This window comes from Haemaphysalis longicornis, unplaced genomic scaffold, assembly GCF_048455015.1.
Source record: "Haemaphysalis longicornis isolate Haplotype H1 unplaced genomic scaffold, Haemaphysalis longicornis Haplotype H1 scaffold_7, whole genome shotgun sequence".
NCBI lineage: Eukaryota > Metazoa > Arthropoda > Arachnida > Ixodida > Ixodidae > Haemaphysalis > Haemaphysalis longicornis.
Genome location: NW_027526422.1, coordinates 34,279,338 through 34,302,379, shown reverse-complemented (window position 1 = coordinate 34,302,379; position 23,042 = coordinate 34,279,338). Strand labels below are relative to the sequence as shown.

The following is a 23,042-nucleotide window of genomic DNA, read 5'->3' as shown; positions in this document are numbered from 1 at the left end:
TGGAAAATGAGTGTCCCGGTGTGTTCTGGCACGAGGAGTAAACGAGTGTCCCGGTGTTTTAGTACCATGACTACATCGGCGATGTGGTATAGGAGTAGTATTAAAGTCCTTTATTGGGAAGGGAAGGGCGGTCGGCCAGAGGCCGGAAATGGGAATAGCAGGGAGGGAGGAATACCACTTCTTGAAACTTCAAGGGTCGTGTAGGCAGCTTCTAATTGAGGATCTAACTGTGCAGTTTGACGGGCCGGGCGGATTGTATACTCCCCGGCTCATACTCGAGCCAGACCGATCTCAAGGGAAAACGTTTCTAGCACGGCGAGTAATTGGGGGTCATGGTATGGGGGATTATCTGGTGAAGAACCATTGGGGAGTGCACTTTCGAGAATATATTGATGGTCTGAGAAGGCAGCGCAGGGCCGATGACACGAGAAGGCGACACCCTGAACCCCTGTATATAAGGGGCTTCGCCCGTAATACTGCTGCACTTGGCAACGGCATCTTAACCGCTCGCCTCAGCGACCCATTTTTCCTTTGCGATGTAGTCTAACCCCCGTTTGTCACGAGTTAAAGGCACAGACAACCGATTTTTGTCGAGTATATATTCTCTATCCCAAATGAAAGGGCATCACTTAAAGCACCTTGACCAGAAACGGCTTTGCTGATAACGCCCTAGAAGTTTTTAAATCGAAATTTTTTGATCTGCGAGCCGTATGTGTCCCTCCCAAAAATGATACTGGCAACCATGACATAGAGTAGCTCGGCAACATACTTTTCTCTGTATGCGAAATGAAAAACGGTATTTAAAAACTCGTCCCCAGCTAAAAAAGTTTGAATCGCAGGCTTTCCTGTTCCGTTATGTGTTTTTTAATGCAACGGTCTATTGGGCACGAATGCGCCATCTGTTGGGCTAGACGATAGGTAGAATCTGGCTTCACGTTGTGGAGGCGGGAAGTTCGATTCTCCACGGGCGCGACGTCTTTTTTTTAAGCTGCCGTTGGCGTATTGGGAAACTGAAATCAAATATTTTGGCAGAACAAATGCTTCTGACTCAGGCAGAATCGTCAAAGCCCCTTCACTGGGTCTGTTTACTGAACGCTGCCATTGATTCTGGGCATGGTGGCTCAGTTAGCCACACTGAGAGCAACCCAGCGGCGGCGGGCGGCGTCTTTAAATTTTCAAAATAATGTTTAGAAATACATATATAATTAACCTTGTACAAATACTTGTGTTAAAAGGTTTTCAATACGTAAATAAACCTTTCAGCAGTTACAGTAGCTGCTAGGTTTGCAGGTCACGTGACAGGGACACATATTGTACTGCCAAGTTTCGACACTACGAACCGCCACCGCCATTTCAGGAAGTTTGCTGAAAATTAAAATTATTTCCGCCGATTTGTTTAGAAATTGCTTGTGGTTACCGGGCTATATAAAACGCTGGCTTTCATATGAGCTAGAGAACATATACGCGACAAAAATCGGTTGTTTGTCCCTTTAAAAATGCTGTGCTTTCTGTTTGTTTTAGGCATAGCTCTTAAGAGGGGGGGGGGGGGCTCTATTTTGTAAGAGGACCGTGATTCTTACCAAGGTTGTATGAATATGAACCATTTGGAAAACGTTTTCTCCACTCAATGTCACAAAAGCAGGCATGCCACCGCGCCATGATTTCTCCGGCGTTTTCTTTTTTTTTAAAGCGAAAGCCGTAAGTGCGCCATTGCGCGAAAAACAGTGGAAGTTGTTGCTGTCCGGCACAGGAAAGAATCACCGTTGGAAAGAATAATTAAAGAACACAATTGAGTTCGTAGGCACGTACAACGGGGACCTCCGGAGTATGAGACAAGTACGTTACCACCACGCAAAAACCGCAAGTTGGAATCGATGGAACGAAAGGTAGACTAGTGCATGCCACGTGACACGTGAACGTGACGACGCATGCGTGGAACAGGGGAACCCCTGCCACGTGGAACTGATTCTGGACAAGTTGCGGCGTGCATTTCCAGTCAGCTTGCTGAATTTATGCCTGCTAGAAGATAAAGAAACGAAAGCGAAAAAGGAACACAAACACGATGTAGCAGTAAACGAGCCTTTCGATGCAATTAGCGCCAAAGACGAAGAAACGAAAGCGAAGAAATGCATGCAAATACAGTGTAATAGTAGAGGAGTCTTGTGTCGGTCAAGTCACCTTTAAGGCACGTAAGCAGATATGAATGCCCAAAGAGTTTCGTGCGCTGCACAAAGCATGTGATACTGTGGTTTGGAGCATCGCCTCCTGTATTTTAGAATGCCAAACGCAACGCCCGCTTCCCAATGACAGTGAGCGGTACGCCTGCAGTGCCCATATGTCGCAAGGTGGGGCCCCGAGCTGAACCGGGATCACTCGACCGTAACTGAATTCGAGAACAGCTTGTGCCTGTTTGCCAAGGCAACTGATGTTTGAGATTGCCGAAGGAAGGGTGCTCCCGCCAGCGTTAGAAAACTCAGACTCACGGTGGAGCACGTTTTGCCAGCGTTGCCGCTCTCCACTACGCGTCGCCCTAAGATGAACTGGTCGCGTGGCTAAAGCACTGGGAAGGCTAGCGATTGGGGAAGAGTGGCCGGAGTAGAAGGAGAGGGCTTGGTTGGCCGGTCCGGGCTGATGCGTTTGGCATTGTAAAAATACAGCAGGCGATGCTTGGAGGCGTCGCCAGCTTTGTAACCGAGCGAACGAAGGGAACACCGAAGACAGGAACAAAACGGAGGAGGAAAGAGTGGCAAAAGTGAGGGGCAGGGTGGTATGCCGAGTCGGCGCGAGACGCTGCCCGGCGGCGACGCGCTACGGGATAACCACGAGAACGAAGACGCCACCGAATATGAGCTCAAAGGACAGAAAGCGGAGGATGAAAGCATGGCGAAAGGGTGAGGGGAAGGGCAGTATGTCGAGGCCGCGCCATAGAAGCCCAGCACGCAAAGCGTGACGCATGTGCACCGGTCCTCAACATACTTGGAACTGAACTGCCACTAGCGCCTCTTCGAGGCTTTGAAACTTTCGCCCAGTCTCTTATTGGCAGCGGCCGCGGTATGGTCGCAACGATCGAACGATTGCATCTGGCTTGCCAGTCGCACGTCGTGAGCTTCCTCCGACGAGCGTACGACGCCAAAACCGGTCCGGTGCGGCCGTCGTCACGATCAGTCGCATGCCAGTCGCGTGCTCTCGTCGTGCATGTCTCGCGCTTCTCTGAGCAATGTGCGTCAACTACTGGCAATAATTTTTTTTTTTTTTTGCATTTCGACGTTATTAGAAGGAATGTCACCACGGCCTGCAGTCGCAACCTCGGGCTTGCAGGGCAGATCACATTAGCAACCACTAAGGCTGGTTACGGAACTTCTTTTGACAAATACCATTGCCACACCACTTTTCCAAGCGCGCAGTTTCTACGTGCCTCTTTGCTACCGTCTTCCACGCACTTTCTTTTCCAGCGACCTGGTTCGGAGGCGGCTACCTGAACGGAACCGCAGAGGCCGTGTACCACAAGGGCATTCTCCACTGCTACGCCCCGATTGGCTACGCGTTCAGCCTGATTATCGGTGAGCTGCCATCGTTGCGCCCCCATCCACATGAGCGTCTAGTAAAAGCATCACGCAGTCCCCGAAGGCTGTGCTCGCTTGCGGAAGTTGATTCTACCTAAAGCGATTTAGAATATAGAGCGTGCAACATTGGGATCGGGCGTGTTGTACAGTTTCCAAGCAATAAAATTACCGTAAAAAGGGGGTCTACGCCCAGGAAAAACGCAAGCAAGGTCACCAGGTACCTTATAACATACCCGGTGTAGTTTATTTATTTATTTATTTATTTATTTATTTATTTATTTATTTATTTATTTATTTATTTATTTATTTATTTGTTTGTTTGTTTGTTTGTTTGTTTGTTTGTTTGTTTGTATATTTGTTTGTTTATTTGTTTATTTATTTATTTGTTTGTTTGTTTATAATACTGAAGCCCGAAATTGCCGTAGCCGGAGGGGCAAGCGGAACATACGTATGGATACGGTCATTATCAGCAACCTAAAAAATATTTAACAAATACGTACCCAGTAAAACTACCAGGACAGCATAACATATAAGGCAAAACCGCACGTGGACAATACAAATCGTAAAGCCTAACAGAATGTAAACATCTGTCGTACTAACAGACTATGAGGCAGTGATATGAAACTAGACCAAAAGTACTGCATTACAACCTTTCTTTAAATGTATTGTTTTACAAGACAAGTGCTGTTCTGGGGCTGTAATGGAATTCAAAGATGCCAGAATAGACTCACGGTGCCCGGGAAACAGCTATTTCGGAATGATCTAGTTTTTGCTAAAAAAATGAGTTCTAGTGCGTGCACTCGTGTGTGGCGGTTTCCTGGGGTAGTTAGTGACTTAAAGAACGCAGGTATAGTCGAGGCAACCTTTTTAGACATAACGCTGTGAAGAAGTAACAGACGATTTAGTTTCCTTCTTGTTTCTGAATGATTATGGGTCATGAGGCGCGTGGGGGAGTCTTTGCTGTCGTACTTGCATAAATGAAACGAGCAAATTTTCTTTGGATCAACTTAAGTTGTTTGATATCTTTCTTAGTTTGCGGGCTCCGTACTGACGGCGCGTACTCAAGTTTAGATATAGTAAGAACCTGACAAGCTGAGACCCTGACATTACTTGGAGCATGCTTAAATTCTAGGCTTGAGAAACAGATTTTTGAAGCCTGATCTGTATACGTCCGACATATTTGAGACCAGGACAGAGTTCGGCAAAAAATGGCGCCTGAATACTTACAAGATGAAGCGCCCGGAATTGTGCTGTTATGAAGGTGATAGTTATCGTTGAAAGGTGCTCCGTGTCATTTTGCTGTAGCACAAAGTTAGCGGCACTGGGCTATCAATGTGTAACGTACATGCCAATGCCACCTCTTGGGCGTAAGCCACTAGGCCATAGCACTATACCACTACCGTATAAACCGGAATATAGGTCGAGTTTTTTTCCAAAAAATTCCGCACAAAAGTCCCCCCTCGTCTTATATAGCGGTCATCGGCAGAATGTAAATCGTTGTCTGGCAACAATGTGCAAGCGTAGTCCGTCGCCATTGCCATTTGTGTCGGACTACTCTCTCGCACTATCAGGCCTTTATTTGATTTCGCTTTTCTCTAGTTTTTCGTCTTTTACTCGTCTATTGTGCGTGCGCGCGTACGTACATTTCTGTACGTCTCTGTTCCGAGATGAGTGGCGGCAGTCGACGCCAGTTCACCGCGGCGTTTAAGCTGACGGCGATTGAGTCACCGAGCAGAATGGAAATATGGCGATATGGCGGTGCAACGCCAGTTAGGCGTTTCGGAGAAAAGTGTGCGGTACTGGCGGAGCCAGAAAGCTAAGCTGTGCGCGTACAACCCCCGAAACCGATCATTCCGTGGACGTCAAGCGGTGTACACCGAGTTGGAGAACAAAGTGGCGGACTTCGTCCGGGAACTTCGCTCACGATCGCTCCGGAGGCCATGCGCGGACCGGCTCCGCGAACTGTACAATGAGTGGATAGCCGGCGACAACAAAAAGACCTATACGGGCCGGTTGCGACCGTGTCAAGCTGGGTGTCCTTCTCTGGGCAGTCGCTGCCCGACGACATGGTTACACGAGCGTTCAGGAAGTGCTCCATCAGCAATGCGCCTGATGGCATGGAAGATGACAGTGCGAAGCAGTCATCCTCGGACGACTCTGATAGCTCGGACGAGTGACTTCGGCAGGCATAGTTAATGGCAGTGACGGACGGGCGTCGAAAATAAATATAGACATTGTGAGTGCGCTTCTGTGCCGAATTATTTTTTTTGTCAACTTTTCCCACCTCAAGGTAGGGGGTCGACCTATATACCGGGTCGACCTATAATCCGGTTTATACGGTAGTCGCCATTGTTCCACCACAGCATAAGGTCAATTTTTATACACCGAAAAGTAGGGTGGTGGCCTTGTAATTTTAAGAACTTATATGTAAACAGTCGTGAAAAGAGACATCCCACAGGAGAGCCTAACAAATGGTCATTATGCGACGAACATGGGCGCACCCGAAAGTAAGAGCGGGTGCAGTAATCCCCGACCTTGAGCATTCGAAGGTTGCTTTTTCCAGCTATAGCATGAAAGACCAGTGTCAACTGGTGGGCCGGGCCCTGCCGACGGCAAAAGCTATACGGACACTGCTCCGTGTTCCCCCTCCCGGACAGGGACCCTTTCTGAAGTGAATGGATGTTTAGCCCCATATTGTCACGAAGCCAAAGACGACGCAGTTGTCTTCAAGGAAAACAAGTTTATTGGAGCGAACGTGTGCTCCCCTAACAACTCAAAGAATAGACAGGCGGCGAAGCAGCAGTCAGTAAAGTGTTGTGCGCAAGCGAGCCTCGGCCAGTCGAATACCGCGGTGTCTGTTTTGCAGGCTTTTATCTTTCTGCGCGAGTGTTTCTCGAACCGTCGATTTATATCCACATTATAGATCAAAGAAGATTATTCCAGGCTAGCGACGTTAGGGCGAAACGCTCTCCTTATCAAAATGAGATAAACCGTGCAGCATAAAAATAAAAAAATGTAACACGCGCTTCGCTTGGGACACAGATAACACAGCCAGGCGCCGCCGGGCAGTAAAAACAAAACTTAAACAACCAACTCCAATGCATGGTTCGAGGCAAGATTACCTATCTAATTGCACTGCACATTTCTCGCCTAACTCAGGTGGCGTCTTCTTTGCCGAGAAGATGCGTGAGACCAACCCGGTGACCATGCTGGACCCGTTGCAGAGCCACTACGGTCGGTGGGTGGGCTCTTTGCTGTGCCTGCCAGCCGTCTGCGGCGAGGTCTTCTGGTCAGCTGCGGTCTTGGCAGCCCTTGGTGCGAACGTTTCTCCACAAGAGCCTTTCTCACATTCTCATAGGCTAGGTGCTTGTAAGTGTGGTAGAAGGGACAGCTCGGTTTGCAGGGGGACGCTAGGTGACGCCCATCTTGACGCAAGGAACTACGCTCTAGTTCACTGCGTTGAGTGACAGCAGCCTTCTACTGATCATTTACTTCACTGCACAGAACTTCTACTTCCAGTTTATGTCGTACTGCGCCTACCCTATCTTTTTACCAGTGGGCGTGGTCGGCCATATTGTTGGGGAACGACAGGTGCCATAGTGCCTGATATTGTGACGTCACGGATGGCTGTATATTGCGAAGCTTATGCGGCCCCTTTCCTGCAGGTGACACGGCTCGGGTGATCATGGAAGTGGACTCGCAGTTTTTCACCATCGCGTCAGCGATGGTCGTCTTCTTTTACACTTCCTTGGGAGGTCTTTACGCAACCACGTACACGGACATCCTCCAGCTAGGCACCGCAGCCGTATTCCTGGCAAGTCCTTAGACATTTATTATGTATATATTCAGAGAGTATTGTATCTATGGAGTCGTCATGCTTATCCGGAGTAGCTTGTCTTGTAGTTCCTTTGTGCAAGCTGGCCTATAGTTAAAATTGGGACGTTGTTTTAAACTGCTACGGTAGCCGCAAAACTTACTGATGGTTTAGATTGTCAGCAGTCACCCATCTTCTTGTACCCCCGCACACAGAGCTAGGCCACATAGGGATGACCGAAAATCGAAGGGGGTTCCCCCACTTAAGGCACCATTAGGTGATTCGCTTTCCCTCATTTTAAAGGCGGCAGTCTTGATTGTCTACTCGAACGCCAAAATTTAGTCTGTCTGTCTGTCTGTCTGTCTGTCTGTCTGTCTGTCTGTCTGTCTGTCTGTCTGTCTGTCTGTCTGTCTGTCTGTCTGTCTGTCTGTCTGTCTGTCTGTCTGTCCGTCCGTCCGTCCGTCCGTCTGTCTGTCTGTCTGTCTGTCTGTCTGTCTGTCTGTCTGTCTGTCTGTCTGTCTGTCTGTCTGTCTGTCTGTCTGTCCCTCCTCTATTCAGCCGCCCGCCGAAGTTGAAAGAGTTCTTGAGTGAGACCTTTATATAGGCAGAACATTTTGAATCTGATAAATCTAGAAATATGATCAATATTGGTCTAGATTTTTCAGCAAAATATAATATTACGCTTATTTGAGGAAGAACGTCAATACGTCACTGGTGTTTGCAGTGCTCTTTTAATTAAAAGTAGATGTGCGCTAGCTTTTTGCGAGAGCTAATTAAGAAAGAAGGCTGAATGGCGCACGAGCCTCGCGCTTAGGATTCGGGCGCTACGTCCCTACAGTCCCAAAAGATGGCGAGCCAGCAGTGCGAACGCGGCAAAATTTAACTCCACAAGCCTCCAATGGGTGGACCGAGACAGTAGTGGAATAACGTAAGAGGTGAGCAAACGAGACAGGACAGGCATTTATACGGGTGGCAGAAGACTACCGCCTGTTAATTCCTGTAATTAAAGATTTGTGTTAATTAAATATTTTGCACATCTTTTTTTTTCGTTCCCGGGTTGCATAAGTGGGAAAATAAGTTCACATGTGCCGGCGGACTACAGTGGCGAGTACAGTCATGTTTTTCGGGTGTCCAGAAAGTTCAAAGCCCTAAAGTAAAAAAAAAAAAAAAAGATTAAAGCCGTTCCACTCGATGTCAAAGCTGTCGGAAGTGCAGAGCAGTGATTCACCATAACGGGCTGCAGCGCCGTTATCCGCTCGCTGCTACCACCCAATGCAATTCAAACTTCCCGCCTTCGCAGTGCGCGCGCGCCCCCGGCCTGAAACTGCGCCAGCGGGACGGGAGTATTGTTCTTTTTGTGCTTGCTTTTCCTCCCGCGCGTGCCGGCGTTGCGCTGCCACTTTTTTTCGCTCACTATCGTAGAAACCAACCAAACGAGCGTTCCTAATTAAATGAACTTGGGCGCTGCCGGTTAATTACGTATATTTTGCCTCAAATGTACATACACTTTTCTTTGCGCTAAACAACGGGGAGATGTATGACAAGCGCCAGTGGTTCACGAGTTTCGAGCGCTTGGCTTTCGAAATCTCTGGGTTACGCCGCGACGACGGAACGCCGTGTGGCTATACTTGGGTCCATCGAGCGAGCTACGACGACAAGCGCGGCCCTAAAGTGCTCTGCACTTAAAATTCAGAAGATCTACACCTCGCTTTACAACCCGCCGTAAAAAGGAGGAAACGTCCGTTCGCCGTTGACAAGCCCAATTTCTCCCTCTGTCGCAGAGCACGTGCGTCCCTTTCTGCCTCAATAGCCCCTTTGTTGGTAAGGTGGGAGCACCCGACAGCGACTGGGTTGGCGCGATCACGCCCACCGACGCGCCGCAGCTCTTCGACATCTTCTTGATGATCGTCCTCGGAGGCATTCCATGGCAGGTGAAGCTGCGCTTTGTAATGCTAGCGCTTTCTTCGGCCCCGTCCCCGAACAATTGTCTGCTTACGCTTGTATCTGTCATATTCCAATACAATGCTAGTCTCGCTCGGCTCAAAATTGTGCCCCAGGCCCTCTCCAACAAAAACGCGAATTCGCAGCCTTTTGCCTCTTATTATCGGACCCTGCTGACCCGGTACTTTTCGCCGCATATGGTTACCCTTGCACGGTTCCCGTCTGCTGTTTGAAACTCATGGAAATGCTGGAAGAACTATGTGACGCGCTTAAAAACCGCGGTTAAGTGGGGACCGACACCCTCGCAGTCAATATGGCTGACCATGATGAGGATTGTCGGGCTGTTTGTGCGAATAAGAAAAATAGAGTTGGTGTTTTAATGCTGAAAGGGACGAAATGCAGCCGGTGTGAGGAGTGGTTGCTATAGGGCTGCTACGAAAAAGAGCAGGATCAGTAAAACCATTTGTGCTCATATTTTGTTCGGTGCTGTCACTCGATAACATTAAAGTTACAATGCAATCGCTCACCCCTGCTACATAATATTCGTCTGCACGTCTGCGCCAAACCAGAAGACAAGAGAAACTGCGATTTACACCGATGCTTCATCCCGCCATATTTGGCTTGAAATTCATCGGTGGACACATCACACTTCACGACTCCCTTGCATGCTGCATGCGTGCTATCAACGCACTCTCGAACCGGTCCGAGCACCCCCACCCTCAAACGAAGGTGGCGGCCTCTAGTGGTGAGCGCGACTGCTTGCGGCGCTCTGTTCCAAGTTATCTTAGGGGCGCAAGCTAATTCGCCACTGCTCGGCCATGCCTTAACACTAGTCTCTATCTTTCTTGGTTAGCTCTTATATTAATATAATTCTACAGACTCGTAATACAATCATTTGAGCGCAGCTGCATGATGCTAATTTTTTTCATTGCTAAGGGTAGGGTTTCCTGCTTCAAAAACTCTAGAGCAAGCGGCTAAATTAGGTGAATTCGTACTCCATCCTTTCATGAGTCCTAGCAAGCTTTTGACAAAGCGGATGACGACTAAAAGCGTTAAGCGAAGAGCACGGAGAAAAGGCACGTCACTTGCGTCTGTGATGCAATGACGATGTCGCTCGGCGCCTGAGAATCGTGCAAGCCGCGCTTGAGGTGTGATGTGCGAGTATGATTTTGTAAGACGTTAAGGGAAATCGTTTCAATAAAATAAATTTACGGGTAATACCTTTGCACAGACCACAAGGTATTAGGCAGTGCGTGGACATTAAGTATCAGCGGGCAAACTCTAGGTTTGGGCGATACCTGCGCACTTTGTCGCCATCGATAAATTTGAAAAATATGTTCAAATGTCCTTTCAGTTTGGTTCTCGAACAGCAAAGGAGCTCGTTCGACACGCGTGAAAGCAAGGCAAACCCGCTCTCTATTGCCGCAGAGCTACTTCCAGCGCATCGTGAGCTGCGAGACTCACTTCATCGCCAGGATGATTTCCTTTATCTCTGCTGTGGGGTGCCTCTTCCTGAGCATTCCGGCCGTTACCATCGGAGCCACCGCCAGGAGCGCGAGTAAGTGCACTTCCCAAAAAATTAGCCGCGGCTCTGCTTACTTCGCTGCAAGTGTCGTCGAAAGACGACAGTCTTTCTGTCGCCTCTTCTCTCTCCCACTCATCTCTCCGGCTCTTCCCCTCGCTTCTGATCCTCTCGCGATAAACACGGAGGAGCTTTGCTTATTTCAATTCAGTTTTGCCGCGTTCTACTGCGCTTTCCAACCGTTGTACGTATGGTAGTCCTCTCCGGGAGCGGGTACTGTTAAATTCTTTCTGGAGCAGCGTTCGGCCGGATCACAGCAGAAGGGAAGACGAGTGTTGTAATAACTATGGGCGATGCTTTCCTATCTCTCCTTGGCGCTAGCCGAGGATTACAAAATAGGAGTAAAAAATTGTGGTTGATTACTCTGTCATAGGAGACGGTAAAACAGGAAAGGGAAATGTGCAGCGAAATCCGCAGCTGAGCATGATTTGCGGGTTGGTGGCTGTGTTGTGGGTGTGCTTGGCGAGCGACATCTCGCTGGCGGGACACTTCGGCAAAGGTGTACTGGCGTCATTTTCGTGACGGATATGACGTCACGTCTTAAAATATAAAACCCGAAAACGAACAACCCCAATTATAACGTTCTCTAAAGGTTGCTTCTCCGCAAGAAGACCCTATGTGCAGGGGTGCACCATTTACAGGCCACTTGCTGAGTTGTACTGGCGTCACTTCCGTGACGGATATGACGTCACTTAAATGTTCGTGTACCCCGGAATAAAACACTTGCGTGTTAAAAAATGCCTCACGACTATCCTTTTTCTTTTTTTACAAGTTTATTCAAGACAATATTACAAAACATTGCCTTGGGGGACATGGCTAAAGACAAACCAGTTGCCTGAATCAGGCCGTGCCACCCTTTGAGCCGCAGACGACGCGACAAAGCAATAAGAATTACAACGAAAATTTACAAGGAAAAGTAGACACTAGCACATACTGATATAACAGGACAGGGTTACAATTTTCGTACCAAGCTGTTTATTATTATGAGGTTCAGAAGAAACAGTGAAAAATACAAAAACAGAACACAAATATAAAACATCTAGTGCAGCGCGTGGTATTACAAAATAAAATGTACGCTTATAGTTACAAAGGTATACCTTCAAAGCTATCCAATACTAAAGAGCAGTTTTTAATAAGTTTCTTGTATTGTGACGGTGTTGTTCCTGAAATTAAGACTTCCAATACCGCGGGATGTTCATTCAACACATCAGACATTTTGTAAGACAGTTTTTGGTCACCATAGTTCGTTCTGGATCTTGGCTTTGTTGATAAGGTTTTTCACAGCTCATAGAGACTCTCTTTTGTTTGGTATTTAAATAAAAACAGGCTATCCGAGCTGTATTGTCGCAATATTTTAATGAACAATTTATACGCCTGTGTTTTTCTGAAATCACGAATTCTATATTCGATGTAGTACGGAGTAACGTCCTCATTTAGCTGAATATTTCCTATTGCACGAAATGCTCGATTTTGAAGTGCCTGTAGGAGATCTTATATTGTTTTGCTTGCGGTTGACCACACTAATGAAGAATAACTTAAGCGGGAGTGTATAAGAGCATCATAAGACTATTCGGCGTGCATGCCAAAAAATTCAGAGCCCTTCCACCCCGTGAAGAGGGATGGCCAGCAAAGCTGCGGTGCCGAGCCTCAACGTGAGGTTTGACTGGGTCGTAGTCCAAGGGGTGCACGAAGCAAAACACGTTTGTTTGTAATTTGCGATAGAGCATTGTTCTTGGTTATTAACTGAAAGCCCAGTCCTGTCCAGTCACTGCTCCTCGCGCATGCTCAGCACAGCTCTTCACGAGCCACGTGAAACGGCTATCAAGCGGCTCCGACGCAGCGTCAGACTTGGCTACTGCGCAATTGAGGCGCACACCTGGGCACGCGCCGGCGCCAGTGCGTCTGCCGCGGCTACGACGCAACACAATCCAACACAATCCACTTTAATCCAGTCCAAATCCAATCCAAGCCAAGCCAAGCCAAGCCAAGCGAACAGAATCGAATCGAATCCATAAGGGGTGCATTTTACTGCGCAAAAGACGGACCACACGAGTAACAAAAACACAGGACGAACGCTAGGACGAACACAGGTCGAACAGACGTGTGGTCCGCCTTTTGCGCTAGTAAAATGCACCCCTTATCGTCTAACCAACTAGCCCAACTTTCCGTCCAGAATCCAATCCAATCCAGTGCCCCTCGCACATGCGCAGAACGGCCCTTCACGGCACACGCGAAACTGCTCAACCTCGGCCAGTGTAGCTTACGCTACAAAACACATAGGAATCATGGGTAGAAATTTATTATAGCGCGGGTATGGTAATCACGGCGCATGCTCTATGAAGGGCCTAGGACCTTTTTTAATTTTGTATGATGTTTTCCATGCCCCGGGGGGTGTGGCGCACAGTTTTACGATTCCTGGGATTTGAGTGGGCTCCGCAACGTGGCGCTACGCTCGCTAGCGATTTCTGTCTACATCGCTCTGGGACCGGAGACGATCTGCTGGATCCTAGCCATTTACAGCATTGCTGTAAAAAAAGTAGCGAACGTCGACTAAGGCAATATTTTTTGCGATTTTTCCCTTGTGTGCAGAGGTAGCTGACTTCCTCAAGTATGGTGACTTGCCGATGGGTTCATACAGGCAAAGCTGTCCAGGCATGCTTATTTTGCTTCAGCTGCCTCATAAGCGACGCATTCATTACCATCTGCACACTGATGAGGAAACTGGGAGCGGGTTGCTACACTTGCTACACTTCTAAGAGGTTTTTATGTGCTTTGGGGGGCTCTTATGAAGGCTTACTCGCGATAGGAGAAATGGCTACTTCCATTAATGATTGAGAAATAACCGCACATCAAGGTGGCAGGGATCCTCACGGAGTTTTTTGTTTTTGTGGAAACCAGGGAACGGACGGACTATTTGACGGATAAAAGAGTTTCTAGTCGTTCGTCTGGGAAGCGGGCCGACGAATTGAGTACGGAGGGAGAAGCGGTATATTATAAATTCACTGATTAGATTAGGTGTACTTCGAAGTTCTACTGCAAGAGCTTAAATGATTGTGAAGCTCTTGTCGCGAATGGACTAGTGTTCGTTCGCAGCGTCGTTCTTTATCAAATACAAGTAGGCCATACAAAAATACTTGTCCTTCTCGAGTCTAAAATCACAGCAGGAATACCGCAAAAACCTAATAAGAATTCCTGTCGTCAGACAGAAAACTTTGTTGCGACAACAGAAGTCCTGTTGTTACTACAAAGCCATCTGTTGTTACGACACACATTTCCGTGGTAACGACAAAGTCAATTTTCTCGATTGATTGATTGTAGGGTTTAACGCGCCGACGCAACGCAGGTGATGAGGCGCGCCGTAGTGAAGGGCTCCGGATTAATTTTGACCGCCTGGGGATCTTTAACGTGCGCCGAAATCTCGCACACACGGGCGTTTTTGCTTTTCGCCTCCATCAGAAAAGCGGCCGCCGCGGCCGGAAATCGAACCCGCATCCTCGTGCTCAGCAGCGCAACGCCTTAGCCACTGAGCCACCGCGGCGGGTAAAGTCAATTTTCTCAATGACAAATATTCCTGTAGTCACAACACAAACTGCCGTTTACGCTACTCTTCACAACGGGCAACAACATTCAAACCATGTGCAACTTCTGATGGAACATCAAGATCACGACAGGACAGGAATTCAGCACGACGGAACATCAAACTTAGGAAAGGAATACGACACATGACAGAACATCAGAATCACGACACAAGAATACGACAAGACGACGTACGACACGCGAAAATACGACAAACTACAGAAATTTTTCTTGACGTCTTTTTTCGAATGGGGAAAAACTTTATCTCTAGGTGCCTTCATCATGGCGGTCTGCATTCACATGGTTTTGTACCTAATTCTGACAACAGAAGACAGCAATGTTATCGTTTCTCTTCGTTATCGGTTTACGATCCAAACTTGGTTAAAACAACTTATGCTGCAACAGGGATGGAAAGAAGATGGGAACCAGAGGTTGCATGATTAGAAATCCAAACAAACAAAAAATATGATGTTGAGGGGGAGGAGGACGATATTGAGGAGGTATAAAATTTGAGCGTACATGTTGTGCCGTTGAGGAAGCGTTTCATTGTGGGCATTGAACAGCGCTAAGACAAGACAGAGTAACGCCGGGTTCGGACTGTTGACGCAACTGTCGTAATAACTTTAAAGAATGACGTCATTTCACGTCTAAGCCAACCGAACTGCGTGACATGCCATTTTGTTACGTTCATAGATCACGATATGGCTTTTGCGTCGGTAGTCTGAACATAGCCTAAGAAATAACAAAGATGGGGAGCCCTACAAACTCCTCTGCGGTTTCTTTGCGTCCAACAGGTATCCTAGTACCGTTGCACATATCAAGTTTTCGGCTCGCTGGTATCTGGAAAGGCCTTTCCAGTTGAATTAAATTCTCTATGTTCACAGTGTTTTTTTGGTAACGGGATCAGGCCGCACTCCAGCGCTGGCTGTCATGGGTGCTTCCCAATGTTTCTGCCGACGGTTCACTGCTGCTTAGCACTGATATTCTTAGGAATGCCGGTGCAGTTACATGGCTATTTCCCGAGGCCCGTTGGGAGATATCTTCGCGAAAGGACACAGCCGGGACGTGGCGGTACACGGCTGTGCAGTACAACTTGCCTCGGATGTGAACTGCAGCTGAAGTTGGCCTGGCGCTGAGAAGAGATTGCTTCGGCGTTTTTCTCCTTTTTCCAGACTTCACAGCCGCCGGTTACATGGGCCCTGCCCGCCTGCTGGACAAGGACCACGGCAGCGTGCTCCCTCTTTCCCTCCGCTACCTGACGCCCGAGTTCGTGTCCGTGCTGGGAATGGTCGGCATCACGGCGGCCATCATGTCCTCCGTGGACTCGTCCATGCTCAGCGCCGCTTCCATAGTCACCAGAAATGCCTACGAGGTCATCTTCCGGCGCTCGGTACGTTGACCTTCTGTTCCTAGTTTGTGCGCGCCGCATGCGTCTGTCAAGCTTTCTCGGACGGATTTAAAAAAAGCAAAATTAAACCTAGGTTCATTCAGTGCTGAAACAGCGGTATGTGGTTCCCTTGTGCCGGCGAGAACGTCAACGGGCGCTCGCCCGAGAACGGCATCGCCGTTCCCGCGCAAATTCGATGGTTCGCGCAAAAGAATCGGCAAAGGACAGCTAAAGTGGGAGGGAGAGGAATCTGCCGCTCTGAGACTATTGCGCCCTCCATCGGTAGCTCTGGGAACCTGTTCCTACCCATGAGTGACGCCCGACGAACAGCAGACTTACTAAAAGGCTTGCTCGCAACAGCTCCGCTGTTAAAAATGAAATTAATCCTTCCCTTTTGAGAGAAGCTAAGCGTAAGGCGATGTGACATTGAGGATGTGGTAGTATGATATTAAAGTGCGGGGTGAAAGAATACTGAGTCGATTTAAAACGATTTTATGACTGTGATGTGCAGTTTCTCGAGCACTGTTCGTAATTTCGTCAACTTCTACCGTTTGCCCCGGAGGCTTAGGAAAGGCGATTTGAAGCTTGTAACAGGTTTGCAAATGTACAGAAGGAATATTTGATCAATAGGTATTTAATCGGCAGAGATATAATCTTTGCATTATGAACAAAAAGGTGGCTATGACAATCATTCATGATGTGCTGCAAATCACTTAGAAATTCTATACAAAATTTAGGCTTGCTATTGGCGGTGAGCGCGACCACGGGCGGCGCTGCAGAGCGCGCCTCCGTGACGTCGGCTTAGGGATTCTCGCATTTGTCGTCTGCTTCACTCGGGCTCGCTCTCTATGCTGTTTCTTTGCGCGCGGTTGAGATTTTGTGCTTGTCCGCAGCAGATCTCGCGAATGCGCAACTTTTTTGTCGTAACAAAAGACTTAAAATAGCGTAAACTAGCTCAAGGCGTGATTTTAAGTATAGTTTTTGATACCGCTCTGGAAAAAAAACATTGCCGGCGTCGCCCATGCATTGCTGCGAAGCTGGTCCTGTGCGGCGCGCGAAGAGTCGGAGCTAGGCGTCAGCCTCTGTGTTCAGCAGTCTTTCGAACAAAGGTAACAGCCGCAGGCTGACAACCGACAACAGCGAAAATGAAAGACCAAAACAAATTCTAGGCCTTCGGGGCTGTCGGCTTTGGCAGAAGGCATTACGATTCCATCTAATCGTATGTAAGGTAAAAAAGATTTGGCAACCTTGCCTAACACTCGAAACTATTGTATCAAGTCACTTTACCTTGTCACGGCATGAAAGTGTGCCGACATGGGGCACAAATAATGTAGGTTGATTTCCAAATAACCTGCTGTGTGTATAGGCGCGTGCTTGTTTTATACCGGGCTTCTAACCAGTATGCACGCTTATTGAGTGAAGCGAGTAACCTGTAAGGCAAACTTACAGTAAGACTATGTTTGTTCAGATTTGGAGGGATATTTCGGTACATTTGCCACAGCCACATCATCCCAATATTCAGATAGGCGTTATAGTAAAACTGCACTCAAGAGGGGAGGACCAGGCGGAGGAGAAAACTTTAACAGTAAAATCGAGCTGGTTAGTGGGCAGGCCAAGAGTAAGACGAGAGAGTAAGATTCATTCTTCAATTCACCGAACGTCATCCCGAGTAGGCCAGGATTTGTTCTTTGCGACTGAAGGGGTTGGAAAACAATAAAGAGCTGTCTGGACATATTCATTGGTTTCGAATTGTGTTATACTGAAAATTGGCATGTATACTATTTATTGCGTTAGTTAGCAAGTATATGAAGTTTTCAACACCGTAATCATGTCATAATTTTTCGGGTTGAGATTGAGTTCGTTACGATATCGATGGTTCGATAGAAATTAGGTGCACAAAAGCCGCCTTCGAGTACTGTGGACAACGTTATCTGCGCCGTAGCACAGATCTTATTGCATTGAATATTCACACGAACTTTGTGAAACATCCCCAAACCTCCTAGGACGTTTAGAACGGTGCAGAAAAATGAATGCGTTGGGCACAGAAAAAAAAAAAAAACGTTCATCTAACAACAACGAAAGAAAGAGAAAACACCCGTTTTATTCCCTGCTGTGCGACCCGCTGCTTGATGCGTAGCATGAGACTGTTGAGTCTTCATAACAGCATCTCAGAAATAGTTAAGGGAAGCCTACGCATTTTGAATACTTATCGAGGAGCTCTGAGCGCTGAAACTCGCAAATACGCTAGATAGGACGAGGGCGAGTTACACACGATTGTCTGAGCGATGCTCTCTGAAAGTCGTTCTCTCTCTCCTCGTGTGTTGTAAAATTGTGCGGGACAAAGCTTGAAATTATTCAGAGCCGTCAGAATCTGATTGAAAACACGCTTTTTAAAGCACCAAAGCATCAAAGCGGGCGATTTCTAGCAAATGCACTGCTGCCAGTCAGAACCGGATGAACGCGGCGCGGGTGTAGCAGCGGGGCGAATGTAGCAGACGACAGCGGAGCGGGTCCCTAAGCTGACGTCAGATACAGGGTGCGCCACTCAAACATCTCACCGCCAATACTCCGACCCCCGACAAAATATCCTAAAAGTAGTGTTAACGTAAAACAGGCTTCAGGAATATCTTCAGGTGTGCTCTATTACACGATGATGGAGACACTGTGTTAGAAAATCTCACAGAAAATTATTCCCTGTTCGCCTAAACATTTGAAAGGTAATCCTAACCTACAAAAAAGGCGAAGCCCGACTGCTTACAGGCCTAATACTCCTTCACGAGATGGCTAAGGGGTTCCCGATATATTAGGGTGACAAAAGAGGCAGTGCAGTGTCTACAAAATAATTTACATGTAATAAGCTGTAGGAGGAGGTGGAGGAATAAACGATTATTGAACTGCATTTGGTTCTCGCTGGGAGGCCGCCTTAGTCCAGCCTGATCGTGGGAAAATGAGGGTTATGATCAAATGGTACATAACACTTGGGACACTTGTTTGCGGGTGACATTGCGTTTACTTGGCAAGTCCAGTAAACACTAAACAAGCATGCTTCGAGAACTCAGCTTGAAATCAACCATTAGTCGCACGTTGTTCTGTCACGGTGCGATAAATGCGATGGGCACTTTTAGGGGCAGTTTTTCGACCATGTTACCTTCGTGTACATTGCAGACACTGCTAGAACCGGTTGCGGCCGCGGCGTTCTTCGCATTCGCAGAAGTCTGACCTCCAGGTGGCCCAGACACTGCGCCTGGCGATTTGGATGATTGGGTCCTGCGCTACGTACTTGGCGCTGCAAGTGCGCTCCGTCTTGAAGCTGTGGATCTTCTCCTCGGAATTCGTTTACGTACTGCTTTTCCCCCACTTCCTGTGCGTCTTCTACTTCAAGAAGACCAACGCATACGGCTCACTACTGGGTAAGGGTACGGCGCTTTTCTGCGGAGTGAGTGAGTGAGTGAGTGAGTGAGTGAGTGAGTGAGTGAGTGAGTGAGTGAGTGAGTGAGTGAGTGAGTGAGTGAGTGAGTGAGTGAGTGAGTGACTACTGGCTAAGAGTGCGGGACTTCGCTGCGGAGTGAGTGAGCGAGTGAGTGAGGGTGAGTGAGTGACTGACTGAGTGAGTGAGTGAGTGAGTGAGTGAGTGAATGACTACTAGCTAAGAGTGCGGGACTTTGCTGCGGAGTGAGCGAGCGTGAGTGAGTGAGTGAGCGAGCATGAGTGAGTGAGTGAGTGAGTGAGTGAGTGAGTGAGTGAGTGAGTGAGTGAGTGAGTGAGTGAGTGAGTGTGTTGAGTGTATTGTATAATTGTGGACATCCACAGTCAAAACTCGGCGGTTCATCCAGAATGGAGGCAACGAGGACGCTTGAACGACCATTGGGTTTCCCAAAATAACTTTTCTGAACCTAAAGTGCGTACCATCTTGATGTGGGACATCATCAACTGCCCCTCGTTAACCTTACCCGCTTGTCATGCCTCATCTAGAGCAGACGATGAGCCAAGAGCTAATTTTTCATATCCTCTCAGCCGTGGCCCGACCAATCCTCTCTCCCCTCCGCTCACAAGATAGTCTGAATCCGCCTCTGCAAAGATGCCAGCCAGGTTGCATGCACAGTGGTGATGGAGTGTGTGTGTGTGTGTGGGAGGGGGTGGGGGGGGGTAGTCTCCGCTCCTGACTGAAAGCAGCGCCCTGCTTACCCCCATTAATAGATGCGCTCAAAGACGATTTCTTAGACTAAATAGTCATTTCCCGCTGATCGCCACAACAAAGACAAGCACTTCTTTTAACTACCCGCAATATCCCCATTTCTTTCTCTTTTTTTTTTGTTACCTGCGTCCGGTACTCATGCGGTTTAACACAAAATCGTTGCATATCACCATTAGGGAATTTAGCGCAGATCCCACGGCTACTTTAAACCCAATTACGGCTGCCTGCAGGTGAAACCTTCGGCCGGAGAGCCCGATGGGGTGTCTTGCTGCTTTTTACTGCGAAGAAGTATATGCCCCCCCTCCCCTTTTCTCCCAGTTTGCATTCCGGTGAGGCGGATTTACTCGGCGCCGCTGCAGCGCTCCTCCTTACTACCGCCGACCCCGCTTTAGCAACTGTTATTCCCCTCGACACCACCGATGCCTCTTTCACAAGAAGCCGCTGGTAATGTGTTACACGGAGAGTGAGATGCTACGACGCGGACGTAAACGGACATGCACACATGTTTGTCCTCCAGAATAAAGCTCGAGTCCTTCCATGTTTTAGCTGGCTATGGAGAGACGCGTGTCGTTGGCTAGGAGGAACAACAGCGTGAATTAAAGGAACGTCTGCCGGAACAGAAGCGCGAATGGGTGCGAAATCAACAGACAGCCGCCGCCGCCACCACCGTTTCCACCGCAAGTTTCAGCTCGCCTAGTAGCTGGGAATCTCTCCCGGATGAAGAACAGCAACGTCGACGTGAGCCAATATTTCGTGCTCGGCTATAAGGGTTTCTACAGTGACAATTTGGTTGGTGCCTTTCACTTCGAAGTGCCTGCACATAACTGGTTGCCGGTTTATCAGGCACGAGGTGGCAGCGGAGGGAAGAAGAGGGGGGGGGGGGAGGGGGGGGGGAAATGTGACCTAGCTTCCACTCTGTGAAGAAGGATGACCTGCGAAGCTGGACTGGTACACGAAATTCACGAAACAAAAGTGTTTTTTAATTTGTGATCGATCATTTAACACTTCGCTCAATGAAACTTTGAAGGAGTCGAGATTTATTCTAGTGGACAAGCATGGAGCTGTCTGTTTCCCTCCTGCGTCGTAAGCATCTTACTGTCTGCGTTGTACACCAACCCAATCCGCTCGACCTCTGAGGACATTGTACAGAGGACACCGTTGACAGCCCGTTAGTTTCAATCACTCGTCATGGCGGTAACGCTTCTGTGATTTAACTCAAGCATCCCGGCCGGTGTAAGTTAACACGCACACCCGCATACCAGCACGCTGAAGGAGTGTTTTTACTTGTGCGCGAGTGTAAGAGACTCCGATCTTGACCCGCTTGTGCAGCCTTCATCTTGGGCGCTTCCTTCCGCCTCATGTGCGGCGAGCCGTCGGTGAACCTGCCCGTAATTATCAAGCTGCCGTTGTACGACGAAGAGGCCGGCCAGCGGTTCCCTTTCCGGCTGACCGGCATGTGTCTCTGCCTGGTCACTCTCTTGGTGGGCTCGTACGTCGCCACGGCTCTCTTCGAGGAAGGCAGGCTTTCGCAGCGCTGGGACGTGCTGCAGTGCTTCAAGAAGAAGGCGCCGGGCACCGTCGAGTTAAAGCACGATGGCACCACACAGCTGAGCCGAAGCGAACCGGCCGTCGCTGCTAAGGAAGAGCCTCCCACCAACGCAGCAACAGCCAAGGATAAAGTCAGCGGCGTGGACACGGATATTAATGTGTCCGACTGCGGTGTTCTGAGTGCCACGCGGAAGAAGTCGGAGCTGACGCTTGGATTGGAGCTGAAGCCCAAGGCGAAATCTGAGGTGCCGCCGCTCACACGCACGAAGTCGCAGTCAACCCAGCGAAAAGCGTCGAGCAAGCCAAAGTCGACGGATAGTGGCAGGGGAAGCGCTGCACGGAAAGCCAGTCGTATTACGCCCGTCCCGGAGTGAGGGGCGGCGCTTCCCCGCTCCCGCGGCCTTCTTCACCGAGAAATGATATTTCAAATGATTTTTTGTGTGAACCATATCGCCATAATTATGGTTAGCGATTTTGGAATATATAAATATATATACAAGTATACAAGTTCTTTCTACAGCTGCATCCTTTCACACCCGCGATTCTGGGACGGAGCGTTGGCTACAACAGCCAGCTGCTGTTTTGGGGAGCAATTAAATCCCGATGGCTTCGTTCTCTATGTCGGTGCTTTTCCTTGTTTCTGATCGTGATCCGTTCGAGCGGACGTTCTTAAGACTAAAAATCAATCGGAAGTTTTGTGCGAATGGTGCCCTTTATTCCTTGAGGCTGCGTTTTTAGAGCTTTCTCCAGCGGTATACTTGTGTAAATAACCTTGTCCAGAACGCTGGAATATTGCGAGGAGTTGGAAGTCAATTTTTCCGTCAAATAGTAAGCTATGTTCGCCACAACTATAGTCAGGCACGCTTATAACGAACTCGAAAGTGCCACGAAAAGTGGTCGTTATATCAGTAGTTTGTTAGTAGACTTGCCCTTTAGAACGCGCCCAAATTAGCGAACAGCCCCTTCGGTGACAATTTAAGCCTTGTGTGTCCTGCACGAAATTCACAAGAATGCGATTTGGAATCGTAAACGTTGTAGAACAGTGTGTGTCGCGTGACGATTGTACCTGATGGCACGGGAGTAGAATCTTGATTCAAGAGTGGTTGCGGAGTGTACGTGCCAGACTTCTTGCAGACGTAATTTGCGCAGTAAGACGAAACAATGAAAGCGAAGAAAGATGCAAATACGATGTAGCAGTAAGGAAGTTAGTAATAATTATCTCCAGGTTTTCACCTTCGAAACACGTAAGCAAACTTAAAGGGGCCATGCAGACGAAGTACAAGTTTGTTTATGCGTAAGAATTGTTGGTGTTTTATAGCGCCCCGAGCGCTTGTCCGGCAGCAAACGATGCTTTAGTCACAAAGAATTAATCAATTTATGTGAAAATTTTGATTCTCCCACCAAATCGTGTTTTTCTTGAGGTCGTTTGAGGTGAT

At 48.3% G+C, this 23,042-nt stretch overlaps 2 protein-coding genes across 2 annotated transcripts in view; both read left to right on the top strand.

Annotated features, from left to right (window-relative positions):
* Positions 1-7,389, top strand: part of LOC144146245 (uncharacterized) — a 57,903-nt gene extending 50,514 nt beyond the window's left edge. The window contains exons 13-15 of the mRNA XM_077678209.1: positions 3,453-3,560; positions 6,681-6,878; positions 7,229-7,389. Coding sequence (XP_077534335.1) covers positions 3,453-3,560; positions 6,681-6,878; positions 7,229-7,389 — 467 coding nt within the window. The remainder of the gene's footprint in view (positions 1-3,452; positions 3,561-6,680; positions 6,879-7,228) is intronic.
* Positions 7,390-9,163: 1,774 nt separating this feature from the next.
* On the top strand, positions 9,164-22,121 carry LOC144147396 (high-affinity choline transporter 1-like). Its single transcript, XM_077679519.1, has 5 exons — positions 9,164-9,308; positions 10,747-10,876; positions 15,649-15,866; positions 19,075-19,273; positions 21,388-22,121. Exons 1-5 carry the CDS (start codon positions 9,279-9,281, stop codon positions 21,978-21,980), a joined length of 1,170 nt encoding a protein of 389 aa, XP_077535645.1. The 5' UTR covers positions 9,164-9,278; the 3' UTR covers positions 21,981-22,121.
* Positions 22,122-23,042: the final 921 nt, after the last annotated feature.